The sequence below is a fragment of the Dipodomys spectabilis genome, unplaced genomic scaffold (genome assembly GCF_019054845.1).
Source record: "Dipodomys spectabilis isolate Male_0828 unplaced genomic scaffold, ASM1905484v1 ptg000771l, whole genome shotgun sequence".
Classification (NCBI taxonomy): domain Eukaryota; kingdom Metazoa; phylum Chordata; class Mammalia; order Rodentia; family Heteromyidae; genus Dipodomys; species Dipodomys spectabilis.
Genome location: NW_024871448.1, coordinates 175,001 through 201,716, shown reverse-complemented (window position 1 = coordinate 201,716; position 26,716 = coordinate 175,001). Strand labels below are relative to the sequence as shown.

Sequence of the window (26,716 nt, the reverse complement as noted above, 5' to 3'; positions counted from 1 at the left end):
CCCATGCTGCTGGCTAGGACCTGGGCACGGAGCCCTGGAGAGTGCCTGGGTTCTGCCGGGGCTGCAGGAAGTACAGAGGCCTAAGTTTGTCTAGCATCTGTACCTGTGGGGGCTTCCCAGCTGTCCTTACATGCTGGCTTCTTCTGACCTTTGAGTCAGCATCTCTTTGGCTGGCCCACAAGGATAATGTTTCTGAGCTGGATGGTCAGCTGGGATGGAGTCACTTAGCCTGGTGCCCAGGTACTACCCTATTCCTAGCCTGACAGGCAGAGTGGATGGAAAGGGTCTGGCAAGAGCCTGCTGTTGGTGCCAGACACTGGCACCTGAAGCGAGCATGCGTACGGAGGAGATGGGGACTGCAGGCCACAGGCTGGAGGGAGGGTGAGGTGGGCAGGTGGGAGCCCACGATCTCACTGTGTGATTTTGAAAGGTGGGTGCTCCCCCCAGCATGTCTCTGAGTCACAGTGCACTTGCCATGTCCACTGTGACACGTCCTCTTCCCTTGTGCCTCAGTTGGTCACATCTAGGAGGTTATCAAAGATCTGTAGGGCTGATAGAACCTTCGAACAGGACTCAGGGGGCTTGAGAGGAATGATCAGAGGGGATACACATGGCCAGGCGCAGGACAGGAGCTGGGAGGAAGGGCCTGGCCAACTCTGGGTTTGGCCCTGCAGGGCTGGCTGTAGGAGTGGGAAGTTTGGAAAATGAGAAGGGCTACAGAGCCCCCAGGGAGGGTAAAGACTGTGCTCAGCCCTAAAGATAGCAACACAGCCAGAGTACTGGCATTCTGTACACAGCCGACCCCAACTGTATCCCAAGATCCGTCCCGCGGTGTCCTGAGCCAGGTAGAACCACTCTACCTCCAGAAAGACCCTGAGCCTGGGGGTGGGGGGGGGGCAGCCAGAGGTCTTCCTTGGGTGCTAGTGCTAGTGGTGTCTGTGTGCACTTGCATGTATGTGTGCATGGGCCTGCATGTGTGTCTCCTCTATCAGCACCCTCAAGTGGTTTGTATGTACTCCCCCTCTGTCCTACACACCTTGGGCCCCAAAGACATTCACTCTCCATTCTGGAAGTTTGATTTATTTTACAATCAGGTGAAGGGAAACTCATTTGGTCATCGGAGGTAATCCAACCGCTTGCAGAAGGGGAGGGGCTGAGTGTACAGACTGCTTCCAGCTCCCAGGAAGCATTCCATCCAGAAGGCCAGTACCTCTAGATCAGACGCACAGGGGAAGGAAAAACCTAGGTGACCCTCGGAGATAGGCCTGACATTTAAGGCATGGTGATAGCTAAATAATATTAATTAGACTTTGCCAGAAAACCACGCAGACATCCAGGCACAGAGAACAAGAAAAGGTTTACTGTCGGGAGAGGGGGCCGGCCAGACCCCTCCTCACAGGGAGGCGTGAGAAGCAGCGCCGGCTCCTGTGCGGGTGACCCGTGTGACCTAGGAGGTCTAGGAGGGGCTGGAAGGGGCCGGGAGGCGGAGACCCCGGTGTGGACGGGCCAGGGGCTTCATCATGGCGGGCTAGGATGGATGGCTCTGTCCAAGGAGTGGAGAGGGGTCCTGCGGCCGCCCAGGCCTGACGGCCACTCTAAGGGGCTGCTGCCTCCTAGGGGTGCCATCCGGGTACAGGGCTGGAGGCGGCGGCCTGCCGCCGGGGAGGGCGAGGGCAGTGAGGGCCCGGGAGCCAGGCCGGTCCACCAGGACCCCTGTCCGGTCCGCGGCGGGGAGGCCACGCGGCCACGCACGGCCTCCCGCAACGCCACGCACCCTCCCTATGGCGGGCAGGGGTGCGGGACCCAGGGAGGGGGACCCGGGGTGCGGGACGGGGAGCCGGAGTGCGGGACCCGGGGAGGGGGGGCCGGGGTGCGGGGCTGGGGGAAGGGGGGCTGGGGTGCGGGACCTGGAGAGGGGGGCCGGGGGAAGAGGGGCCGGGGGAGGCGGGGCCGGGGTGAGGGGCCGGGGGAATGGGGGGCCGGGGTGCGGGACCTGGAGAGGGGGGCCGGGGGAAGAGGGGCCGGGGGAGGCGGGGCCGGGGTGAGGGGCCGGGGGAATGGGGGGCCGGGGTGCGGGGCTGGGGGAAGGGGGGCCGGGGGAGGCGGGGCCGGGGTGCGGGGCCGGGGTGCGGGGCCGGGGTGCGGGGCCGGGGTGCGGGGGGCCGGGGTGCGGGGGACCGGGGGAGGCGGGGCCGGGGTGCGGGGCCGGGGGAATGGGGGCCGGGGTGCGGGGGGGCCGGGGGAATGGGGGCCGGGGTGCGGGGGGGCCGGGGTGCGGGGCTGGGGGAAGGGGGGCCGGGGTGCGGGGCCAGGCCGCGGGGCCGGGCCGGGGTGCGGGGCTCCGACCAGACCGTCCCGACCCCAGGTCGAGGCGGGAGGACGGCGGGCTGGCAGGCGGCGGAGGGCCCGCGTGGAGGCGGCGGGGCTCGGGCCTGCGCCGGACCCCAGCCCTCCGGGTCGCCGCAGGGCCGGGAAGGCGGCTGCCTCGAGGCCGCCCCACCGCGACCAGAACCGCTGCAGCGCCCGCGGCTCAAACCCGAGCCGCCCGCTCCCGCCCGGCGGAAGAGGGAAGTCAGCCCGGGGGCGGTGCCGCCCCGCCCCGCCCCGCCCCGCCCCGCCCCGCCCCGCCCCGCCCCGCCCCGCCCCGCCCCGCCCCGCCCGGGGCAGCGCGCAGGCGCAGCCCCGCCCCCGCCCTCCGCCCCGCCCCGCCCCGCCCGGGGCAGCGCGCAGGCGCAGCCCCGCCCCCGCCCTCTGCCCCGCCCTGCCCGGGGCAGCGCGCAGGCGCAGCCCCGCCCCCTCCCTCCGCCCGCCAGGGGGCGCCGGGGGGCGGCGCGTGCGCCTTCCGGGGCCTCCCCGCCGCGAGGGTTCGCCCTTCTCCCTCGTTGTGCTTCCGGTGTGAAGGTCGGGGCAAGATGGTGCCGCCGGTGCAAGTGTCTCCGCTCATCAAGGTGAACCCAGCTTCGGGGCCGTGTGCGGCGGCCCCGCCTGACCCGACCCGCGGCCCGGCCCGGCCCCCGCCCTCCGTCCCCGCCTGCTGCAGCCCGCACCCCGTCCGGGCTCCCACCCTGCGGGCGGCCCCGCGGCCCGGCCCGGCCCGCCGCGGCTGCCCTCGATCCCCTCCCCGCGGCTGCCCTCGCCCCCTCCCCGCGGCTGCCCTCGATCCCCCCCGCGGCTGCCCTCGATCCCCCCCGCGGCTGCCCTCGATCCCCTCCCCGCGGCTGCCCTCGATCCCCCCCGCGGCTGCCCTCGATCCCCCCCGCGGCTGCCCTCGATCCCCCCCGCGGCTGCCCTCGATCCCCCCCGCGGCTGCCCTCGATCCCCCCCGCGGCTGCCCTCGACCCCCCCCGCGGCTGCCCTCGATCCCCCCCGCGGCTGCCCTCGATCCCCCCCGCGGCTGCCCTCGATCCCCCCCCGTGGCTGCCCTCGACCCCCCCCGCGGCTGCCCTCGACCCCCCCCGCGGCTGCCCTCGACCCCCCCCGTACCCCCACTCCCGTTCCCTCCCCCTCGCACGGTGCTCAGCCCCCCTCTGTCCCGCAGCTCGGTCGCTACTCCGCCCTGGTCCTCGGCATGGCCTACGGAGCCAAGCGCCACAGTGAGTCGGGCGGGCGGCGGCGGGGAAGCGGGAGGGCTGGCGCGGGCCTGGGGGGGGTCGGGGGTCTCGGAGGGCTCGAGGGGTCGGGGGGCTCGGGGAGGGGATCGGGGGGGTCGGGGGGCTCGGAGAGTCGGGGGGCTCGGGGAGGGGATGGGGGGGGGGTCGGGGGGCTCGGGGAGGGGATCGGGGGGCTCGGAGAGTCGGGGGGCTCGGGGTGCTCGGGGGAAGCCCGGCCCCGCTCTGAGGCTGACCCCGCGTTCCAGGTTACCTGAAGCCCCGCGCGGAGGAGGAGAGGAGGGTGGCGGCGGAGGAGAAGAAGAGGCAGGACGAGCTGAAGCGGATTGAGAGGCAGCTGGCCGAAGGTACGGCCAGCCCGAGCCCCCACGCCGGGGCGGCCCGAGCCCGCTGCCCGCCCAGTGAGGGCTAGGGGAGGGCGCGGGGAGGGAGGACTGGCCGAGGTCGGGATGCAGGATTAGTGGAGGATGGGAGGGTGTCCCTTCCCACCACCCGGGGCTCCGAGTGCCAGGCTGGGGGAGGCGTGGGGCAGTTTGCCTTGGGGACAGCGCCCGATCTCTCTGGGCCACTTGCACCCGGTCCAGAGAGGCCATAACAGAGCAGCTGACCCCAGCAGACCCAAGTCTCGTTACCTGGAGGCAACTCAGCACTCCTGGCTTCATTTGAGTTAGAATCTGGATAGTTTTTTTTTTTTTGTCAGTCGTGAGTCTTGAACTTTGGGCCTGGGCGCTGTCCCTTAGCTCTTCAGCTCAAGGCGAGCACTCTACCGCTTGAGCCACAGCGCCACTTTTCTGGGTAGTTTGGAAACTGCAACCCCAAGGATCTCTAAGGTGGCCTCAGAGAGCAATAATGTCTGACGCTTTGACTCTTCTGACCTTTCAGCCCAGGAAGACAGCATACTTAAGTGAGAGGCACCAGCTCTGCCATTTTCCAGCCCCATCGGATGAATAAAAATTTGGTTTGTGACGCTCTGGCTCCCTCTCCTTACTGTCCCAAGCAGTTGGATTATTTTCCTGATTGTCGGGGCCTAGGGGAAATTTGAAAGAACTAAGGAGAATCATTTGGTACAGACCTAAAGTGTAGTTGGCACACTGAAAGTACAGAAAGACAAAACTAGTGCTTGTTCTGTCTGGGACGGGTTGGAGTGTGTACGCGCACACGGTGGTAGGGGACAGAGTGCAGTTTGCTCTGTTCTGGGCACATGTCCCTGGATAGGCATAGGACACAGGAGGGTCCTGCATGGGAGCGTGTATTCATTGCCCAATCCAGTTCTCTAGGTGGTGGAGTCTTGGCTGGTCTTGAAACGAAAGCTCAGAGAAGTGAGCTGAGTTGTTCCTGAGGTGTTCTTTCCCCAGGGAACCCCCAGGCTCTTGCTAAGAGCAGGCCAGACCCTGGGCTGTAGGTTTGGAGTGGACTAGGTGGTTGTGGCTATTTTCCAGCTTTATGCCTTGAGCACATATCTCAGGGCTGGGGCCCCAAATGTGTTTCCCCTGTTCTGTAAAGTGAGTGAAGAGGTGCGACTACATGAACTCAGAGCCCTGTATATTAAGGTGTTGTTTGATTCTCCAGTGGGGCCCCCCCCCCCCCACCACCTGGTATGCAGCACCTGGGTCTTATGGTGTGGCCAGGTCCTGTATCCCTTGGTCCTTGCTTTACTCTCTCAAGAGTAAAGAGGTGAAAACAAATACTAAACTGGCTCCTGTTTGCAGCAGGTAGATGATAATGTTGGGTGTGTCCACCCTCCCCTCTGCTCTCAGGAATGACTCTATCCAGTTGACTATCAAGGGAGCAGATGTTTCGGGTCACTGTGAGTTAGAAGCCTTTTTTCCTTATACAGTGAATCCCAGTGAACTGCCTCTGCTGCTCCTTCCCGGCTTGCCTACATGAAGTCATGCAGAGTGCGGGCTGTGGAGGCCGCAGGCCTTGCTGGTAGGAGGCTTAGCTTCAAGTTCCACTCCAGTGGTTAGTACAATTCTTCCCTTCAGACCTCTGTTCGGATTACTGCTCTCGCTATTCATGGCCTTGACCTTTGTGGTAGAATGTCCTGACTAGGTCACATTATGAGGTGCCCTCCACAATGATTCTACTTTGTAAAAAGCGAGCAGGTCGAGTTTTATTCTGAGTTCCTAGGCATGATTTTGCTAAACAAGATGGGGTATATGGATGCTGTCTACCATATAGGTATATACACGTATATACATGTTGGTTCTGGATGGTTCCACTCAACAGTTCACTGACCCAAGTTAGAGATCTCCTTGTGGAAACTATCTGAAAAACTGGTGAGCGGAGCACCAGTGGCTCACACTTGTGATAGCTACTCAGGAGGCTGAGATCTGAGGATCACAGTTCAAAGCCAGCCAAGGCAAGAAAATCTGTGAGACTTATCTCCAATTAATCGCAGAAAAAGCCAGAAGTAGCACTGTGGCTCAAGTGGTAGGTCCTAGCCTTGAGCAAAAAGGAGCTCAGGGACAGAACCAAGCCCAGAATTTGATCCCCAGGACCAGCAAAAAAACCAAAAAACTGATTAGTTACGTGGGCTACCACCTAAGTTAGTCACAGTTGGCTTTAGTTTATAAAAAACACAACCTTAGTTTCAAAATACTCAGTTATGCTCAATCATTTTCTTTGCTTTCTAACATATACCAGACTGCAGAGGCAGGGTCCAGTGTGTAAGTAGCGGTAGCAGGAGGGATTGGCAGCCCGGTCCAGGGCTCACAGGATACAGCAGGTAGAAGACTTTGGCGCCGGGCCACCATTGCAGACTTCCATGCCCACTACAAGAGAAGACAAACAGAACCTTCATTGCCGTCTCTGCCCCATGCCCTCTACCAGGCCAGCAGGAGAGGCTGAGCTGGGTGTGTGGTCAGTCCAAGCGGATTACCTGCTGAGTCTCAGCTAATGCTTGAGCCCTGCTGACACCATGCCCTGCTTACTCTCGGTCTTGGCCTGCCATGACCCTTACGCTGCCTGGCTCACATTCGTCTCTTACCCCGTGGCACAAGAAGGCAGGAAGGAGAAAAACAGCGAGGGTTGCCAGACGCCAGTGAAGATACAGTGTTACTGGCTGACCTGGGTGTGCTAACTCTCAACTGAGTCCTAGCCTGGGAAAGAAATGACATCATGAAAGACAATGTTTGCTTTGCTCAAATCTGTGTCTTTTGTTTTAGGCTTGCTGTTCTGCTTCGGAAGCTTAATGGGAATATGGCTCGATTTCCTGTTGCTATTTAACTTTTTTTTTCTTTTTGGTGTCAGTCCTGGGGCTTGAGCTCGGGGCTTGGGTGCTGTCCCTGAGCCTTCATGCTTACTACCACTTGAGCCACAGCTCCACTTCTGGCTTTTTGGTGGTTAATGGAGATGTGTCAGTCAGGTTTGTCTGCCCAGGATGGCTTTGAAGAGTGCGATCTATGGGGCTGGGAAGGTGGCTCAGTGGTAGAGCGCTTGCCTTGCATGCATGAGGTCCTGGGTTCGATTCCCCAGTATCACATAAGCAAAAAGAAAAAAAGCTGGAAGTGGCGCTGTGGCTCAAGTGGTAGAGCGCTAGCCTTGAGCTGAAGAGCTGAGGGATAGCGCCCAGGCCCAGAGTTCAGGCCCCACGACCGGACCCAAAAATAAAAAATAAAAAAGTGCAATCCTCAGATCCCAATCTCAGCCCTCTGAGTAGCTAGGATTATAGGTGTGAGCCACCTGCATCCAGCCACAATTTTTTTTTTTTTTTATTTAGACATGGTCTTGTTATATAACCTTGGCTGACCTCAAACTCATAACCCTCCTCCTTCATGGGCTGAGGTTACTAGCCTGTGTCCCCATCCATGCCTAACTTGGGACAAAGGGCTATCAGGAGTTTGGGGAACAGAGTTCCCCTGTACAGAGCATGAGCTCCTGTTTGGGAATGCGCTGTGTGGTGTGAGCAGCTGTGTCTGGCGAGGAGTCTCCCCTGAGCTGTACACCAGCCTCTCCAAGTCACCCAGCTGCTCTCTGCAACGCACAGCTCTAGCCTGGGGGTAGGGCGCCCAACCTTTCTTGGCTGCTACATTCTCCTCTTCCTTCTTCTTCTCCTCCAGAGCCTTGACTTTGACCTCATGCTCATCAGCCAGTGCTTTCCACTCCTTCCTGTTGTTTTGCAGTCGGTCGAACATGGGCAGGATTTCTTCATGAAAACGGGAAAATTCCTGGAGGGAACCATGAGAAGTCGCTGCACTGTCACACTGCCCGGGCAGGCTCAAGCCTTCGCTCCTTTTCTCCTCCAGCCCTCGCTGGCCCTCACCTGGAGAACCAGCAAAGCCCCACGGAGAGGACAGGCTTGAGACCTTGTGCAAAGAGCTGCTTCATGGAAGGAGTGCTCTGGACAGTGTTGGCAGGAGGGTCCCGGGAATGGAGTGGAACCCGTGGACGTGTGCTCAAAGATGCACAGCCACATGCACACTGCAGATCACAGCTACACACTACACGTGCACGTGTATGTTACATGGTGTGGAGGGGCGGAGGAAGGCAGCAGGTACCCACTGAGGGGCTGTGGCCTGTGACCGCCGGACAAGGGAGGGTCCTTGGCTCTGCCTGGCTGGTCAGGACTAACTTCACTTAGAGCCAGACATCGTCCTTACAGGTGGAGTCCGTTGGGCCATATGCCACAGCAGTCTGGAGCCCGGTGCAGTGCTACTACTCCACAGGGGCTTTGCAATTTCTGCCCCAGGTCTTTGGGAACCAAACAGCGAACTTAAAGGGCTCACCAGGGTACTAGCTGTGGGAATGTGGCTGCCTTCAGGCAGGGTTCACTGGTGATGACAGACAGACCCAGACCTACCCTTGAGAGTTCAGACCCTGCAGGCAGGCTGCCTCCTTGCCTAAAGACTGGGCTGTGGGTGGGAGGGGCTCTCAGAAGCAGTGATCTGTGTGACCTGAGGTGAGCCAGGAATTTCTGCTAGGGAAGTGCTCAGGGCTGCAGTTCTGAGGACAGGTCAGGGCTGGCCACTGGGGTGCATGCTGGCTGTGATGGTCTCTTCTTTTCTGCCTTCTGTGGTTAGGCATGCAAGTTTCCTCCCATGCCTCCTCCTGTCCCTGGCCACTCTGCCCTATCCAACACAGAATAAGGCCCCAGCTGCATACCTTGTACACGAATGTGCACACAAAGTCGATGAAGCCGACTTGTAGCTTGGGGAGCTCAGCTGCTTTGTTCCGGTCCATCATGGGCTTGTGGGAGAAACAGGCAGCTGATGACATAAGTATCATCACCTCAGGCTCCCACCCAGTCCTACAACTCAGGTGAAGGGGTTCCCAGAGATGCGTGGGCAGGGGCAAGATGGATCCCAGCTGGGGGGTCAGCTGCCAGGTGGCCCTGGCGTCCCCTGTGGGCTCCAGTGTGTTCACCAAGCTCTTCTGTGAGCCCCAGCAGCCGGCGCCACTGGGGACGCTGTCCCTGGTGCTGACCGGCTGTCCAGGACCAAGATGCGTTCTGGAGGCTGCTCTTGGTGCTGCCGGGCTGCTGCTCTGAGTAGCCCTCGTGTCTCCCGCAGCTCCTCCAGGGCTTGGTGCAGTGAGAGTGAAGCCCGCAGGCACTGAGGCCAGGTCCTAGATGACCAGCTTTACTGCTTGGTTTTTGTTTTTAATTAACTGTTGCTAGTTGGCTCACGCCCCCCTTTCCTTGAGAATAAGGCCCCAAGTCTGCTCCAGACGGCTCTTCACACTGCCTGGAATTACTCTGCAAAACTCTGCTGCAGGTGTGAAGCAGCCCCAGTTCCCACAGGTGTGAAGCAGCCCCGTCCGTCCTTGTCCCCAGTTCCCACAGGTGTGAAGCAGCCCCAGTTCCCACAGGTGTGAAGCAGCCCCAGTTCCCACAGGTGTGAAGCAGCCCCAGTTCCCACAGGTGTGAAGCAGCCCCAGTTCCCACAGGTGTGAAGCAGCCCCGTCCGTCCTTGTCCCCAGTTCCCACAGGTGTGAAGCAGCCCCGTCTGTCCTTGTCCCCAGTGTCCATCTGGGTGTCCCCTGTGTCCTCGCAGTCAGTCTCGACTCACTGACCCAGCATCTCTCTTGCCGTGAACCTCTGTCTCAGGCTTTTCTGCACTCCCCTTAGGACTGTTCTGAGGGTCACCTTGTCCCACAGCTGCCTAAATCCTTCAATTTCCCAGACTCACCCCTTTGTGTGTCCTAACCCACACCAGCCTCTTCTGCGAGCTGCTGACCCACGCAATTCATGCTACAGAATCTTCATAAAGTGAGGTTAAAAATGTCCCAAAGGTCCTGAGCACCACAGTAAAGCGACACTTGTCAGGGTAGAAACCTCTGGAAGCAGCACTTACGATGGGCTGCTGATCCAAGACTGTCCTTTCCAGGTCACCTTGTTCCCAGAATTCAGCGGCTACCAGAAGAGCAACCTGGGGGCAGAAGGGTCAGGGTGGGACTCTGCACTCAGGAGCAGGTGGGCCTCCTCTCCAGGCCTCCCCAGCCTCCAGCCCACGGGGTTCTGCTGGGCCAGCAGTGCCTGTGCACCTCCCACTGCTGTGTTCTGGCAGCCCCGGGCCCCAGTGGCCCGTAACCGCTGTCTCCCGCTGCATCTCTCAGATGCAGCCCTACGACTCTCTGCTAGCCCTGACCTTGCTCTGGACTTCCCAGGGCTTGGTGATGGCAGACAGATCACATGCAGTCATCATCATGGCCCTGCAAACAGGCAGAACATACGTGGTTTTACTGAGTGAAGAGTAGATGTTCCCAGAGGCTCCTAAGACATGGCCAGGGAAGGAGCAGCCCCCAGCCACAGTTCCTTATGTGTAAAGAAGGGGAACCAAACATGAAGTGTGTGGGTACCAAGACCTTAAACCAAGTGTCCATCTGATCCTGATGCCTCCTCTAGAACTGAGGACAGATAGGGGCAGAAGATTTACTCCCAAGCCTCAATAAACTATTTGAAGAGCCATTATCTTTCTGGCGTCCTCTGTCTATGGGTCCAGGAGGTCTACAGGGTTAAGTGGCCAGCTGTGGATCTGCCACCTTTGCCCACATCTCACATGACAATCTCCTTCCGTGTTGTCTCTAGGGACAAGTACTCCACCCAGCTCTTCTTGTCCTCGTAGTTCTTGGACTCGTCCACAATCTTCTGGAACATTGTCCTCTTCCTGGACCCCAAGAAGTGGGGACGGCAGGTAACAGAGCAGTCACACCTGCCATGTTTTACCCAGGACCCTGCCCTGCCCAGGACCCCCCACTGCCCAGGAACCCCCTAACTGCCAAGGGACCCCCAATTCCCAGGACCCCCCACTGCCCAGGACCCCCACTGCCCAGGACCCCCCACTGCCCAGGACCCCCCACTGCCCAGGAGCCCCCCTTACTGCCAAGAGACCCCCCCACCGCCCAGGACTCCCCCACTGCCCAGGACCCCGCACTGCCCAGGACCCCCCCCTTACTGCCAAGAGACCCCCCTGCCACCCAGGATCCTCCCCAGCCTCTGCACAGTGCTCACTTGAAATAGAGGGCCAGGTCGGTGGCGATGATGGCAATGTCCATGAGATGGATCACATGCTCATGCTGCCTTCGGTTCAGGTTCTGGTAGATATTCAGGCTCTGCAGTAGGAGAACATGGATCTGTCTCAGGGTCTTGGTAGGTGACACCCACAGTCTCCTGCCCCGATGGTTCTCAGGTGGGCCTGACGCCTCTCACTGCAGCCCGGACCTCGCTTGTGGCACTCCAGACAGCCTGTCCTAAGCTGCAGCTTCTCCAAGTGAGGATGGCTCTCTCCTGCCCTTCCTGCCCATTCCCCGCAGTGGGCCTCTGCTGTGGCCTGTCAGCCCTGCCCATTCCCCGCAGTGGGCTTTTGCTGTGGGCTGTCAGCTCTGGACCCAGGTCGCAGGAGGGTCCTGGGTCGGTGGCTGCACCTGCCTCCTCTGTTGAGACTTCTGCCCCCCCCACCCCCCTCCCCTCCCCCTCCCCACCCCTGGCTACTTCTGGCTGCTGCCTTTCTGGATGCCGCTCTTCCCCATGCACCATCTCCAGCTACCTGTTCTGCAGCTCTTTACACAAAGCCCCTCTTTCTCATGAACCCTTACTTTCCAGGGCCTGAGGTTCACTTGTCCCCGCATGCCCTGGTTACCCCAGCCCCCAAGATCAGGTACTGAGTTAAAGTGCAAACCTCCTCTGCCAGCAAGAACTTGCCAAACTCCAGATGGTGCCGCTCCAAAATGGAGGAGCCATGCAGCTTGGCTAGGGGATTCTGGGATCTGTTGGAAGTGTAATTAAAAAATGGAGTCAGAGGACAAGAAGATGCACCGTGCTCTGAAGCCAGCTCCGCTTGGAGCCAGCTGCCAGGCCGTGCAGACCAGCCCCAAAGCCTCACGCCGTGCGGTCCCCGTGGCCCCCGTGAGCCTGGCCCCCAGTGCCTACTTCATCTGATACAGGTTGTTGGTGCCGCGGTGGTCGATGTCATGGCATAGGCCGGCGGTGACCATGGCGAAGGCCTCCAGGTCTGTGTAGTAGCTCTTCAGTTTGCCTGTCTGTGGGAACAGGTGCATGCTTGGCTCCTGCTGTCGGTCCGTCATTCCCCCCCCCCCCCCCCCCCCCCCCCCCCCCCCCCCGTCAATGCTGCATAAGGTGCCCAGACCTGGGCGGATCTCACCGCCTCTGCCCTACCAGGTCATCTCCGGCTCCGGCTTGGGAGGCCCTTGGACCAGGAGGAAGGTGGCCTGGACACTCTACCAGCCTTGTGTGTGACCCTGTCCTACCCATTAGACGCACCATGAGCAGTGTAAACATGGTCTGGGCCACATTGAAGCCGTGGCGCCAGTTGTGGTAGGTGATTCTCCTGTAGGCTTTGCTGACGGAGAACAGGAACCGCACCAGAACCTGGGGGAGGAGAGGAGGTGTGGGCTCTGGGCCCTCCCCACAGGGCCCCCAGAGCCTCATCTGTGCCTCTGGCAGAGCCTGCGCCATGGCTGTCACCCAACACCCCGCCTCTCCAAGGCCTCCTGCCTCCCCTAGGCCCCCCCTGAGGCCCCCCACCCCCCCAAGGCCCCCCCCAGGCCCCCCACCTCCCCCAGACCCCCCGCCCCCCCAGGCCCCCCCCGCCTCCCCAAGCCCCTCCCCCACCTCCCCCAGGCCCCCCACCCCCCCAAGCCCCCCCCAGGCCCCCCGCCTCCCCCAGACCCCCACCCCCCAGGCTCCCCCGGCCTCCCCCAGGCCCCCCCGACTCCCCCAGGACCCCCGCCTCCCCCAGGCCCCTGCCCCCCAGACCCCCCACCTCCCCCAGGCCCCCCGACTTCCCCAGACACCCCCGCCTCCCCTAGACCCCCGCCCCTCCAGACCCCCCCTGCCTCCCCCAGGCTCCCCCTCTGCCCCCCCCCCGAGGCCCCCCATCCCCCCAAGGCCCCCCAGGCCCCCCGCCTCCCCCAGACCACCGCCTCCCCCAGGCCCCCTCCCGCCTCCCCCAGGCCCCCCCGACTCCCCCAGGCCCCGCCCCCCAGACCCCCTGCCTCCCCCAGGCCCCCCCGACTTCCCCAGGCCCCCCTGCCTCCCCCAGACCCCTGCCTCCCCAGGCCCCCCCCCCGTCTCCCCTAGGCCCCCCCCGCCTGCCCCAGGCCCCCCCCCCGACTCCCCCAGGCCCCCGCCCCACCCAAGGCCCCCTGCCTCCCCCATGCCCCCCCACCCTGCCTCCCAGAGGCCTCCCACCTCCCCCAGGCCTCCCCGAGGCCTCCCGCCTCCCAGTGGCCCCTGCCTCCCCGAGGCCTCCTGCCTCTCCCGCCTCTGAACGCTTGCAGCCACTGGTCTGCCTGTCCTGCAGAGCCAAGAAAACCTCCAGACCCTGGGGATCTGGGGCCTCCAGTTCAGGGCTCTATTCCAAATGGGGAAAGGGACCCTTGAGGTATGAGGTAAAGAAAAAATACTAGTTATTGCCTGGATGCTTGAACAAGACAGATGTAAGGCCTCTGGGCAGGAGAGCGGGAGCCCAGGAGCCCTTGGGGAGCCGTTTTCTCTGGGCCAGAGAATGTGGTCGAGGGAGCCCTTAGCTGCTCCGTAGCAACAGTTAGGGTCAGAAAATTACCTGAAAATATTTTTTTTTCTTTTTTTTTTTTTTTTTTTTGATCAGTCATGGGCTTTAACTCTAGGCCTGGGTATTGTCCCTCAGCTCTTCAGCTCAAGGTGAGCACTGTACGACAGCGCCACTTCCAGCCTTTTCTGCTTATGTGGTGCTGAGGAATTGAACCCAGGGCCTCATGCATGCAAGGCAAGCACTCTACCACTGAGCCACCTTCCCAGCCCCCTGAAAATATTTTTATTCTGTGGTTTTTGTTTTTTGTTTTTTGGTCATTGGGCCTGAACTCTGGGCCTGGGCCTGGGTGCTGTCCCTCAGCTCTTCAGCTCAAGGCTCGTGCTCTACTGCTTGAGCCACAGAGCTTTTTCTGCTTATGTGGTGCTGAGGAATGAAACCCAGGGCCTCATGCATGCAAAGCAAGCGCTCTACCACCGGGCCACCTTCCCAGCCCCTGATTTTTTTTTTTAAAGCCAGTCCTGGGGTTTGAACTCAGGGCCTGGGTGCTGTCCTTGTGCTGCTTCTGCTCAAGGCTAGTGCTCTACTACTTGAGCCACAGCACCACTTCTTGCCTTTTCTGGAAATGAGAGTCTCACAACTTTTCTGCCCAGTCTGGCTTCAAACCACAATCCTCAGAACTCAGCCTCCTGAGTAGCTTAGGATTATAGGCGTGAGCCACTGGAGCCTGGTTTCTGTTGATATTTTATATAAAATTTCCCTTTTTGTTTTCCTTTAGAATTCAGTAAAATTTCAGAAATGTCAGACTTCCAATTTTGTTCCCCAAGGAGCTTAAGAAAAATGATGAGTCCTCAGGGGTTGCTAGGGCCCAAGGGAGGTGGGAACAGCAGAGATGAAGGGAGAATGGAGGAGAGGGCCTGAGCTGGGGGTGAGTCCTTCCTCCCTGCAGTGATCCCGAGGGGCCTCCTGGGCCCAAACCTAGATGCTATGTGCCTTCTCTTTAGGTGAGGGGTTGCTTCAATTTCCTTTGTTACACCATGCCAACCCCCTTTTTTTTGGTTGGTCGTGGAGCTTGAACTCTGGGCCTGGGCGCTGTCCCTCAGCTCTTCAGCTCAAGGCTAGCGCTCTACCACTTGCGCTACAGCGCCACTTCTGGTTTTCTAGTGGCTTATTAGAGATAAGAGTCTCACAGACTTTCCTGCCCAGGCTGGCTTTGAACCTGGATCTTCAGATCTCCTGAGTAGCTAGGATTACAGGCGTGAGCCGCCAGCGCCCAGCTTTCAACCCCCCTTTTTGACCAATGGTGCATCAATAAAAACATTTTTGGAGCTCCTATTAATCAAATTTTCTGTCCGGCCATCCATCTACCATCCATTCTTCTACCCAACACTTACTACCTCATCTATCCACCAGGCAGCCATTATTATCCATCCAACCAACAATTCATCTATTCATATTCATCTATCCATATACCCATCTACCTATGCAGGCATCTAGCCACCCACCATTTATCCCTCACCAATCCACATTCATCCCTCCATCCACCACCCACATGTCCATCCACCTATTCATCGAACCGTCACCCACCCATACATATCCTTGAACCTGTTCTTATGTCCTTCTACCCATCTGCTTATCCAACATCTATCTAGTCATTCATCCATTCATCCACATGTCCATCCACCCATCTATTCATCTCTCATTTATTCGCATACACAGCCATCCACCCACCCGCCCATCCACATCCAATCCTTTATTCTGAGCATATTGACTATATTTTACCCATCCATCTCAGCACCTAATTTAGTGTCCCCACACTTCCCGTGGGGTGTGAGACTATCCACACCACACGACCTCCCCTCTTGGGGGGCTGGGGCCCTCAGTTACATCCCCCACTCCCTGGGACCCCAGGGCCTCTGGCCACGCCTCCCTACCTCCTGGGGAATCTGGAACTTGCGGACCACGCCCAACTCGTAATACATCTGGATGCCGCACTTGACCAGCTCCAGCTCAGTGCACTCCAGGTCAGAGAAATGGAACTCATAGATGTCAAACTTGGTGGGCCCCGGCAGCTCTTCCTTCTGCAGAAGGAACCGTGGGCTAAGCGAAGCAGCCATTTGCAGCCCACTGGTTTCTGGGCCTTTCTCTTCTCTGAACCCCAGGCACCTCTGGAGCTGCCTGCAACCCTGCAGCATGTCCCAGGATGCTTGCATTGCCTCGGCCCAACCGGTTCTCTTCTTCCCTACCCAGTGACCTGACAGGGAGGTGCTGTGGGGCAAGCAAACACGCACATATGCACATGAAAAGGCACACAGGCACACGCATGGATGCATCACGGTGAACAATGTGCACATGTGCAGACATGCCCCCCACAGACCACACACAGCCACAGGGTGACACACACACCACCGGTGTTCAGAGCATGTCCAGCATGCTCACACGCTCAAAGGTGTTCTGTAAGATGTTCAATCTGGCAATCCTGCTGGGTCATTCAAGTGGTCTAGAGATGAGGCATCATGTGACTGACAAGTTGATCTAGGGGTGTTCTTTGTGAGAAACATATCCCTGTATGCCAGACACATGCATAGATATATCCATACTAGGGACCACAGGCCCTTGGTCAGTCCCATAAGGAGACAGCATCAATGGGCACTTGGTCCAACCTGCGCCTGCAGAGACGTGGGTAGTACTAGAAAAGATAGGTAAGCAGATCAGAGGCTTGGTAGCTGGGTGTTAGTGGCTCATGCCTATCATCCTAGCTACTCAGGATGCTGAGACCTGAGAATTGCAGTTTGGAGCCAGCCTGGACAGATAAATCCTCAAATTTTTGTCTCCAAATAATCAACAGAAAGCTAAACAAACAAACAAAAAACAACCAGAAACAGAGGTGTGAACTAGAATGCCAGCTGTGAGTGAAAAAGTCAAGAGGCCAAAGAAAGGCCAAAGCAAAACACACAAACCATCAGCGGAGTAAACATGATGTGAATCCCAGCTGGACAGACCCTCAGAGCCGAGACGGCAGAGACACACAGCCAGAGCCGAGATTGCAGAGACACACAGAGCCGAGACTGCAGAGACACACAGAGCCGAGACTGCAGACACACAGAGCCGAGACTGCAGAGACACAGAGCCGAGACTGCAGACACACAGAGCCGAGACTGCAGACACACAGAGCCGAGACTGCAGACACACAGAGCCGAGACTGCAGAGACACACAGAGCCAGAGCCGAGACTGCAGAGACACACAGAGCCGAGACTGCAGACACACAGAGCCGAGACTGCAGACACACAGAGCCGAGACTGCAGACACACAGAGCCGAGACTGCAGAGACACACAGAGCCAGAGCCGAGACTGCAGAGACACACAGAGCCGAGACTGCAGACACACAGAGCCGAGACTGCAGAGACACACAGAGCCGAGACTGCAGACACACAGAGCCGAGACTGCAGACACACAGAGCCGAGACTGCAGACACACAGAGCCGAGACTGCAGAGACACACAGAGCCGAGACTGCAGACACACAGAGCCGAGACTGCAGAGACACAGAGCCGAGACTGCAGACACACACAGAGCCGAGACTGCAGAGACACACAGCCAGAGCCGAGACTGCAGAGACACAGCCAGAGCCGAGACTGCAGACACACACAGAGCCGAGACTGCAGAGACACAGAGCCGAGACTGCAGAGACACACAGAGCCGAGACTGCAGACACACACAGAGCCGAGACTGCAGAGACACACAGAGCCGAGACTGCAGAGACACACAGAGCCGAGACTGCAGAGACACACAGCCAGAGCCGAGACTGCAGACACACACAGAGCCGAGACTGCAGAGACACACAGAGCCGAGACTGCAGATACACACAGAGCCGAGACTGCAGACACACAGAGCCGAGACTGCAGACACACAGAGCCGAGACTGCAGACACACAGAGCCGAGACTGCAGACACACAGAGCCGAGACTGCAGACACACAGAGCCGAGACTGCAGACACACACAGAGCCGAGACTGCAGACACACAGAGCCGAGACTGCAGAGACACAGAGCCGAGACTGCAGACACACAGCCAGAGCAGAGACTGCAGACACACAGAGCCGAGACTGCAGACACACACAGAGCCGAGACTGCAGAGACACACAGAGCCGAGACTGCAGACACACAGAGCCGAGACTGCAGACACACACAGAGCCGAGACTGCAGACGCACACAGAGCCGAGACTGCAGACACACACAGAGCCGAGACTGCAGACACACAGAGCCGAGAATGCAGAGACACACAGAGCCGAGACTGCAGACACACAGAGCCGAGACTGCAGACACACAGAGCCAGAGCCGAGACTGCAGACACACACAGAGCCGAGACTGCAGACACACACAGAGCCGAGACTGCAGAGACACAGAGCCGAGACTGCAGAGACACAGAGCCAGAGCCGAGACTGCAGACACACACAGAGCCGAGACTGCAGACACACACAGAGCCGAGACTGCAGACACACAGAGCCGAGACTGCAGACACACAGCCAGAGCCGAGACTGCAGACACACAGAGCCGAGACTGCAGACACACACAGAGCCGAGACTGCAGACACACACAGAGCCGAGACTGCAGACACACAGAGCCGAGACTGCAGACACACACAGCCAGAGCCGAGACTGCAGACACACACAGAGCCGAGACTGCAGAGACACAGAGCCGAGACTGCAGAGACACACAGAGCCGAGACTGCAGAGACACACAGCCAGAGCCGAGACTGCAGAGACACACAGAGCCGAGAATGCAGAGACACACAGAGCCGAGACTGCAGAGACACAGAGCCGAGACTGCAGACACACAGCCAGAGCAGAGACTGCAGACACACAGAGCCGAGACTGCAGACACACACAGAGCCGAGACTGCAGAGACACACAGAGCCGAGACTGCAGACACACAGAGCCGAGACTGCAGACACACAGAGCCGAGACTGCAGACACACAGAGCCGAGACTGCAGACACACACAGAGCAGAGACTGCAGACACACACAGAGCCGAGACTGCAGAGACACAGAGCCGAGACTGCAGACACACAGAGCCGAGACTGCAGACACACACAGCCAGAGCCGAGACTGCAGAGACACATAGCCAGAGCCGAGACTGCAGAGACACACAGAGCCGAGACTGCAGACACACACAGAGCCGAGACTGCAGAGACACACAGAGCCGAGACTGCAGACACACACAGAGCCGAGACTGCAGACACACACAGAGCCGAGAGTGCAGACACACAGAGCCGAGACTGCAGAGACACACAGAGCCGAGACTGCAGAGACACAGAGCCGAGACTGCAGAGACACAGAGCCAGAGCCGTGACTGCAGAGACACAGAGCCGAGACTGCAGACACACACAGAGCCGAGACTGCAGACACACAGAGCCGAGACTGCAGACACACAGAGCCGAGACTGCAGACACACACAGAGCCGAGACTGCAGACACACACAGAGCCGAGACTGCAGACACACAGAGCCGAGACTGCAGAGACACAGAGCCGAGACTGCAGACACACAGAGCCGAGACTGCAGACACACACAGCCAGAGCCGAGACTGCAGACACACACAGAGCCGAGAGTGCAGACACACACAGAGCCGAGACTGCAGACACACAGCCAGAGCCGAGACTGCAGACACACACAGAGCCGAGACTGCAGAGACACAGCCAGAGCCGAGACTGCAGACACACAGAGCCGAGACTGCAGACACACACAGCCAGAGCCGAGACTGCAGAGACACACAGAGCCGAGACTGCAGAGACACACAGAGCCGAGACTGCAGAGACACACAGAGCCGAGACTGCAGACACACAGAGCCGAGACTGCAGACACACAGAGCCGAGACTGCAGAGACACACAGCCAGAGCCGAGACTGCAGAGACACACAGCCAGAGCCGAGACTGCAGAGACACAGAGCCGAGACTGCAGACACACAGAGCCGAGACTGCAGACACACAGAGCCGAGACTGCAGACACACACAGAGCCGAGACTGCAGACACACAGCCAGAGCCGAGACTGCAGACACACACAGAGCCGAGACTGCAGAGACACACACAGAGCCGAGACTGCAGACACACAGAGCCGAGACTGCAGAGACACAGAGCCGAGACTGCAGAGACACACACAGAGCCGAGACTGCAGACACACAGAGCCGAGACTGCAGACACACAGAGCCGAGACTGCAGACACACAGAGCCGAGACTGCAGAGACACACAGAGCCGAGACTGCAGACACACACAGAGCCGAGACTGCAGACACACAGCCAGAGCCGAGACTGCAGACACACACAGAGCCGAGACTGCAGACACAGCCAGAGCCGAGACTGCAGACACACAGAGCCGAGACTGCAGAGACACACAGAGCCGAGACTGCAGACACACAGAGCCGAGACTGCAGACACACACAGAGCCGAGACTGCAGAGACACAGAGCCGAGACTGCAGACACACAGAGCCGAGACTGCAGACACACAGAGCCGAGACTGCAGACACACACAGAGCCGAGACTGCAGACACACAGAGCCGAGAGTGCAGAGACACAGAGCCGAGACTGCAGACACACACAGAGCCGAGACTGCAGAGACACAGAGCCGAGACTGCAGAGACACACAGAGCCGAGACTGCAGAGACACAGAGCCGAGACTGCAGACACACAGAGCCGAGACTGCAGACACACAGAGCCGAGACTGCAGACACACAGAGCCGAGAGTGCAGAGACACAGAGCTGAGACTGCAGACACACACAGAGCCGAGACTGCAGAGACACACAGCCAGAGCCGAGACTGCAGAGACACACAGAGCCGAGACTGCAGACACACAGAGCCGAGACTGCAGACACACACAGAGCCGAGACTGCAGAGACACACAGCCAGAGCCGAGACTGCAGAGACACACAGAGCCGAGACTGCAGACACACAGCCAGAGCCGAGACTGCAGACACACAGAGCCGAGACTGCAGACACACAGAGCCGAGACTGCAGAGACACAGAGCCGAGACTGCAGAGACACAGAGCCGAGACTGCAGACACACACAGAGCCGAGACTGCAGACACACAGAGCCGAGACTGCAGAGACACAGCCAGAGACGAGACTGCAGACACACACAGAGCCGAGACTGCAGAGACACAGCCAGAGACGAGACTGCAGACACACACAGAGCCGAGACTGCAGAGACACAACCAGAGCCGAGACTGCAGAGACACAGAGCCGAGACTGTAGACACACAGAGCCAGAGCCGAGACTGCAGACACACACAGAGCCGAGACTGCAGACACACAGAGCTGAGACTGCAGACACACACAGAGCCGAGACTGCAGAGACACACAGAGCCGAGACTGCAGACACACAGAGCCGAGACTGCAGAGACACAGAGCCGAGACTGCAGACACACAGAGCCGAGACTGCAGACACACAGAGCCGAGACTGCAGACACACAGAGCCGAGACTGCAGAGACACAGCCAGAGCCGAGACTGCAGACACACGGAGCCGAGACTGCAGACACACAGAGCCGAGACTGCAGACACACAGCCAGAGCCGAGACTGCAGAGACACACAGAGCCGAGACTGCAGAGACACACAGCCAGAGCCGAGACTGCAGACACACAGAGCCGAGACTGCAGACACACACAGAGCCGAGACTGCAGAAACACAGAGCCGAGACTGCAGACACACAGAGCCGAGACTGCAGACACACACAGAGCCGAGACTGCAGAGACACAGAGCCGAGACTGCAGACACACACAGAGCCGAGACTGCAGACACACACAGAGCCGAGACTGCAGACACACAGAGCCGAGACTGCAGACACACACAGAGCCGAGACTGCAGAGACACAGAGCCGAGACTGCAGACACACACAGAGCCGAGACTGCAGACACACAGAGCCGAGACTGCAGAGACACACAGAGCCGAGACTGCAGACACACAGAGCCGAGACTGCAGACACACAGAGCCGAGACTGCAGACACACACAGAGCCGAGACTGCAGACACACAGAGCCGAGACTGCAGACACACACAGAGCCGAGACTGCAGACACACAGAGCCGAGACTGCAGACACACACAGAGCCGAGACTGCAGACACACACAGAGCCGAGACTGCAGACACACAGAGCCGAGACTGCAGACACACAGCCAGAGCCGAGACTGCAGAGACACACAGAGCCGAGACTGCAGACACACACAGAGCCGAGACTGCAGAGACACAGAGCCGAGACTGCAGACACACAGAGCCGAGACTGCAGAGACACACAGAGCCAGAGCCGAGACTGCAGACACACAGAGCCGAGACTGCAGAGACACAGAGCCGAGACTGCAGAGACACAGAGCCGAGACTGCAGACACACACAGAGCCGAGACTGCAGACACACAGAGCCGAGACTGCAGACACACAGAGCCGAGACTGCAGACACACACAGAGCCGAGACTGCAGACACACAGAGCCGAGACTGCAGACACACACAGAGCCGAGACTGCAGAGACACAGAGCCGAGACTGCAGACACACAGAGCCGAGACTGCAGACACACACAGCCAGAGCCGAGACTGCAGACACACAGAGCCGAGACTGCAGACACACAGAGCCGAGACTGCAGAGACACAGAGCCGAGACTGCAGACACACAGAGCCGAGACTGCAGACACACACAGAGCCGAGACTGCAGAGACACAGCTGTGGAGCAGCGTAGGCACACCTGGGACCACACATCCACACACACACATCATCTGGGTGCCGGTGTGTTCATCCCGTCTGCATCCCAGGAGGACTCCCTTCCCAGCCCTGGGAGTGGGCAGTGGCCACTGAGAGACCGGAGAGAAAGGGCAAAGCCTCACCAAGATTCTCCCCAGCTCCTCCTCCTCGCAGTCGGCGGGCTCTTTCCCCAGGCGTTCCCTGGTGGGCTGATGGAGAATGGCACAGGTGAGTCATGTGACAATGGGGGAGTCATCGTGAGGACGAGAGGGTGGCCTTCACCCCACGAGCGCTGGAGCGGCTTGTCACCTTCACACCATGGGCGCCTGGCCAAGGACCTGAGCACTCTAGTCAGCCGTCATCTTGGCCCGGACACCCTCAGTTTCAGAAGGACCGGTCAGCGCCTGGGCCTCTGCTTTACTGCCTTTTACCACACTGTGGGGCCTCGCTCGTGAGACAGTGCTCATGCCATGCTCACGGATGAGTGGAGGTGCTGGAAGGGCCCCAGGAATGTGTCCTGATTCCCAGGCTCTTTGATTCCACCCTCTCCCCCCATGAAGTGCTGGGCACAGTACCAGGATCTCCTGGATCTCGTCCTTGTCACACCTCACATGGTACAGAACCATGTCCTGGGCGATGTCCTTGCGGTTCTCCAGCTTGTTCATCTTGTCGTAGGTGTCCGTGTTGAGCACCGACCAGCCCAGGAACTGGGTCAGGGACTGGGAAGCAGGTGCAGCATTACCTCATCTCCACGCACCCCGGTGCGTGCCTACTGGGGGCGGCCCTGTGCCTCAGGAGGCTGGCTTCCAGCGGCCCGCAGCGAGTGAGACCCTGGGGTCTGTCCTTGTCCCCACGCCCCTGGTCCAGTGCTGGACAGGGATGGACACATGTCCTGTACCACTGTGCCAGGCCCCACCGAAGCCCAGCACGCGACGCTCACCTCCATGAGAACTTCATCATGGTCATCAAAGGGCTTCCCATCTTTCCTGTTGTAGAAGGTCGCCACCCCCACAATCTCCTCTTTCTTGTTGACAATGGGCATGGAGAGCACGTTCTTGATGACCCACCCGGAATCATCCAGAGGCCCCTCCTGCAAGGGGGAAAGGCAAGCTGGGCCAGCCCTGGGTCTTGCCTGGCCAGGGCTTGCTTCATAGAAGGAAACTTCATTTGTGCTGCCTTCAAGCTGTCCCATCTCCACACTCCCCCTTGCCTGTGAATTTGTGCCTGCGGTCTCCACGCCATGAAGCTCCCTATTAAGGGAGTGCTTCCCCATGAGAGCATGCTTTGCAGGGTGCCTTAGAAGCACCTCTAAGAGGGCCGTTCACACCCTTCTCTTAAAGCTCTTAATGATTGCTCCACAAAGAGCTTCACATTCCTGTGTGCACTGGGCCCTGAAGGTTAACAGGTGGTCCTGTTCCCTGTCATGGATGCTGAGCCTGATAATGAAGCGTGGACACTGGCCCAGCTCCTCCTGTTCTTGTCCTTCCTCCCTCCGTCCCTCCCTCCCTCCCTCCATCCCTCCTTCTCTCCCCCCCTTCTCCTCCTCCTCTTCCTTCTTCTGCTGCTGTTGTTGCAGGTACTGGGCCTTAAACTCAGGGCCTGCGTTTAAGCTAAGGGAACAGCCCCCGTAGGTTTTGCCCAGACCTGGAGCTCTGCCACTTGAAGCTCCACTTCGAGCTTTTTTGCTGGTCAATTGGAGATAGTCTAATGGACTTTCCTGCCCAGGCAACCTATGACCTGTGATCCTCAGATCTCTACCTCCAGAGTAACTAGGATTACAGGTGTGAACCACTGGAGCCTAGTTCAGAGTTGTTTCTTAAGCAGCAAAAAACAATCCAGTCCATAATTTCTGGACCAAAATACTTCTTTCCTAAGGAATGCACAGTTTCTGCCGATGAGCAGACACATACCTGAAAAGCGAACATTTCATCTGCAGAGGCATTCATGATGTTACAGATCTGTGAAAGGATCAGAAACAGTTTCATTCTGAGCGCCTGAGCTCACACTCACTGGCCGGCCCGGCCTCCCTGCAAGACACTCTTCCGACCTCGCAAAGCAAGCAGCAGGGGCTGGCAGGAAGGACAGGCAAGGAGGCAGCAAGGAGGGGTGGCAGCGCCGGCCATGCAGCAGGCCAGGGGCAGCACTCACAAAGCCACTTTCTGCCACGTAGGTTGGGAGGCCACTGACCAAGGCCCAGTGATCTGCCGGGGGTGTGCTGAGGGGGAGAAACAGAGGTCAGAGGGATAAGCACTTGGTTTTAGACGTGGTAGTGTGTGACCACTGCACTCCCTTCTCTGGACCCAGGCGGAGGTGGCAGGGTGGGGCTGGAAGGCTGCTAAGACAGGAGAAGGCTGGCTTGAGGTCCTGCCCACTTCATCATGCTGGGGCCTCCCCTGCCAGGTCTGCTCCCTGCCACAGACCCTCTGGGACTTCAGGGCCGGCACTGTTCTGCAGACCTGGCCCACGTGCCTTCAGGCTGCGCCCGATGTGGGCCTGCGATAGAGTCCTGATAGAGGTTTAGGATCACAGCATCAATGGCCACACAGCAGTGGGGCTAGAGAATGGTAACTCCTTTCCTTAGTCCCTCTCGGCCTGAGCCCTGCCCTGAGTTCTGGACTGGGCTCTGCATGGAGTGTGCTGCTGTCCTTGCCTTCTTGAGACCACCTCCCAGGACTGGGCTGGCGAGCTGAGAAGCCTGAAGGCCCAGCCTCAATCCCTTACCTGCTCTCTTCCCCACGTCTCACATGAGAAGTCCCAGGTCCCACTACTGTAGGGGCTGGACAGGAGCCACTAGGGTGAGCTGCTTCTAAATCCTGGCACTTACGGAATGACCTTGATGTCTTCCTTGCCATGGAGGATGTAATCAATGACTTTGTAGAAGACAATTTCCTGAAAAACAAAACACATCAGTATGGGAACCCCAGCCTGCTCCTTGATCAGGTCTCCTCCGAAGGAGAAGAGAGCCAGCAACTCAGGTGCACACCCAAGGTCTCAGATGTGTAGCTGATTGCAGGCATAGATGACTGACCCACCATGTGCACATGGGTTGCCTAAACTCACACGCACGCACATACTCATACTCATGCACGTACACATAGGCCACACCCATGCTCACGGACACATGCTGCGCACACAGATTTTGATTCAGCTTTCTTGTGTCCCATTCAACCCCACACCAACCAGGCTCATATTCCACTCAGCATATATGGTCTCAAGATGAAAGATGTCACCGTGATTTAAAGAAGCCCCAGCAAGTGAGAGCAGATGCAGGGAAGCCACCCACACCAGGGCAGGGCTGGCTGGCAGGAAAGATGGCAGACAGACGTGGGCCTGGAAGCCCGGCTGTGGGCGGAGCCCGCTGGCCGCCGACTCACCCTGCCGTCGGGGGTGCGTGGGCCCGAGTACGGCTGGGCCTCCCCCATCAGCACTGGCCATATATCAAAGAATTCCTGGGCAGAAAAGAAGAGAGGAGAAGGGGTTGGCCTGCGGAGTGGGCCAGGCTGGGGAGGAGCCCCCAAAGGCCTAAGGCCGCACCTTCTCCTTGGTCATGTCCAAGAGGCCCACTGAGTACCGGTCACAGTTCAGGTAGGCCCGCACGGTGTAGAAGGCCTTGTGGAACTGCCTTTCAATGTCCGTCAGCTCCTCAAACACCTTGTTGGCTGACCAGAGCAGGACCTGGAGGGGTGATACATGTGTTGGCCCTTGCTGTCCACTTACACCTGGGGTGGTGTGGAGAAGCACACAGACAATTGAGCACAACTCCTGCAGGGGCCAGCTGGCTACGGAGGCCAGGACACTGACCAGCACTGAATAGCTCAGGGTTTCCTGCAGCACAGGACCAGCGGTCCTGACCTTGAGAGGCCCTGGGAACCCACGGACTGGTGGGGCCTCCAGCCCGGCCACATCCCATCCACACCTGGCTTCGGACTCAGCAAAGGAAAGCTGGAATGGGAATGATGCTGTGCACTGGAGAGCAAAGCCCGGGCAGCTGCTCCCGACTGTCTGCTCTGCAGGTACCCATGGACTCTGAGGTCTGCAGAGGTAACTTGCGTCTTTTGGATGGCAAGCCCTTCTGTGTCTCAGCAGAGTGGACTGAAGGTGACAGCTTGGAGAAGTCACCCAGACCAGCTTCAGGACTTTCCTCCCACCACCCTGAGCCGTGTTCTCAAACCTGGGTCCCTCGGGAACCCTGTCGCCCCCTGGACTTCCAGCCCCAGTGGGTTCTGCCCAGGTCTGAGCCCCTTCTCCACGGTGCCTTCCACGGTGGCTCTTTCCTGCCAGCTCCCTTGGGTCCTGGGGACCTTGGTGAGAGGTGGCCCGGCAGCCTGGCCTGTTGGCTAGGAGCCTGGCCACACCTCTGTGGAGGCGCCACCCAGCAGGTGCCGAGCCCGGGCTGCCGTTCCCCCTTCTCTGCCTGCCTGATGGC

General features: G+C 59.2%; 2 protein-coding genes across 2 annotated transcripts in view; one reads left to right on the top strand and one right to left on the bottom strand.

The window, feature by feature from the left end:
• The first annotated feature begins 2,839 nt into the window (after positions 1–2,839).
• Positions 2,840–4,574, top strand: Atp5me (ATP synthase membrane subunit e). The gene is made up of 4 exons (XM_042672760.1): positions 2,840–2,948; positions 3,539–3,593; positions 3,857–3,955; positions 4,491–4,574. Exons 1-4 carry the CDS (start codon positions 2,913–2,915, stop codon positions 4,514–4,516), a joined length of 216 nt encoding a protein of 71 aa, XP_042528694.1. The 5' UTR covers positions 2,840–2,912; the 3' UTR covers positions 4,517–4,574.
• Positions 4,575–6,317: 1,743 nt separating this feature from the next.
• Pde6b (phosphodiesterase 6B) overlaps positions 6,318–26,716 on the bottom strand; it is a 46,373-nt gene continuing 25,974 nt past the window's right edge. The window contains exons 4-22 of the mRNA XM_042672759.1: positions 25,825–25,965; positions 25,665–25,739; positions 25,115–25,179; positions 24,439–24,505; positions 24,201–24,248; positions 23,231–23,380; positions 22,866–23,009; positions 22,434–22,499; positions 15,511–15,657; positions 12,328–12,435; positions 11,977–12,086; positions 11,726–11,813; positions 11,059–11,159; positions 10,607–10,714; positions 10,196–10,259; positions 9,902–9,976; positions 8,712–8,795; positions 7,624–7,777; positions 6,318–6,382 (exon numbers count right to left, since the gene is read on the bottom strand). Coding sequence (XP_042528693.1) covers positions 6,321–6,382; positions 7,624–7,777; positions 8,712–8,795; positions 9,902–9,976; positions 10,196–10,259; positions 10,607–10,714; positions 11,059–11,159; positions 11,726–11,813; positions 11,977–12,086; positions 12,328–12,435; positions 15,511–15,657; positions 22,434–22,499; positions 22,866–23,009; positions 23,231–23,380; positions 24,201–24,248; positions 24,439–24,505; positions 25,115–25,179; positions 25,665–25,739; positions 25,825–25,965 — 1,857 coding nt within the window. The 3' untranslated portion in view covers positions 6,318–6,320. The remainder of the gene's footprint in view (positions 6,383–7,623; positions 7,778–8,711; positions 8,796–9,901; positions 9,977–10,195; positions 10,260–10,606; positions 10,715–11,058; positions 11,160–11,725; positions 11,814–11,976; positions 12,087–12,327; positions 12,436–15,510; positions 15,658–22,433; positions 22,500–22,865; positions 23,010–23,230; positions 23,381–24,200; positions 24,249–24,438; positions 24,506–25,114; positions 25,180–25,664; positions 25,740–25,824; positions 25,966–26,716) is intronic.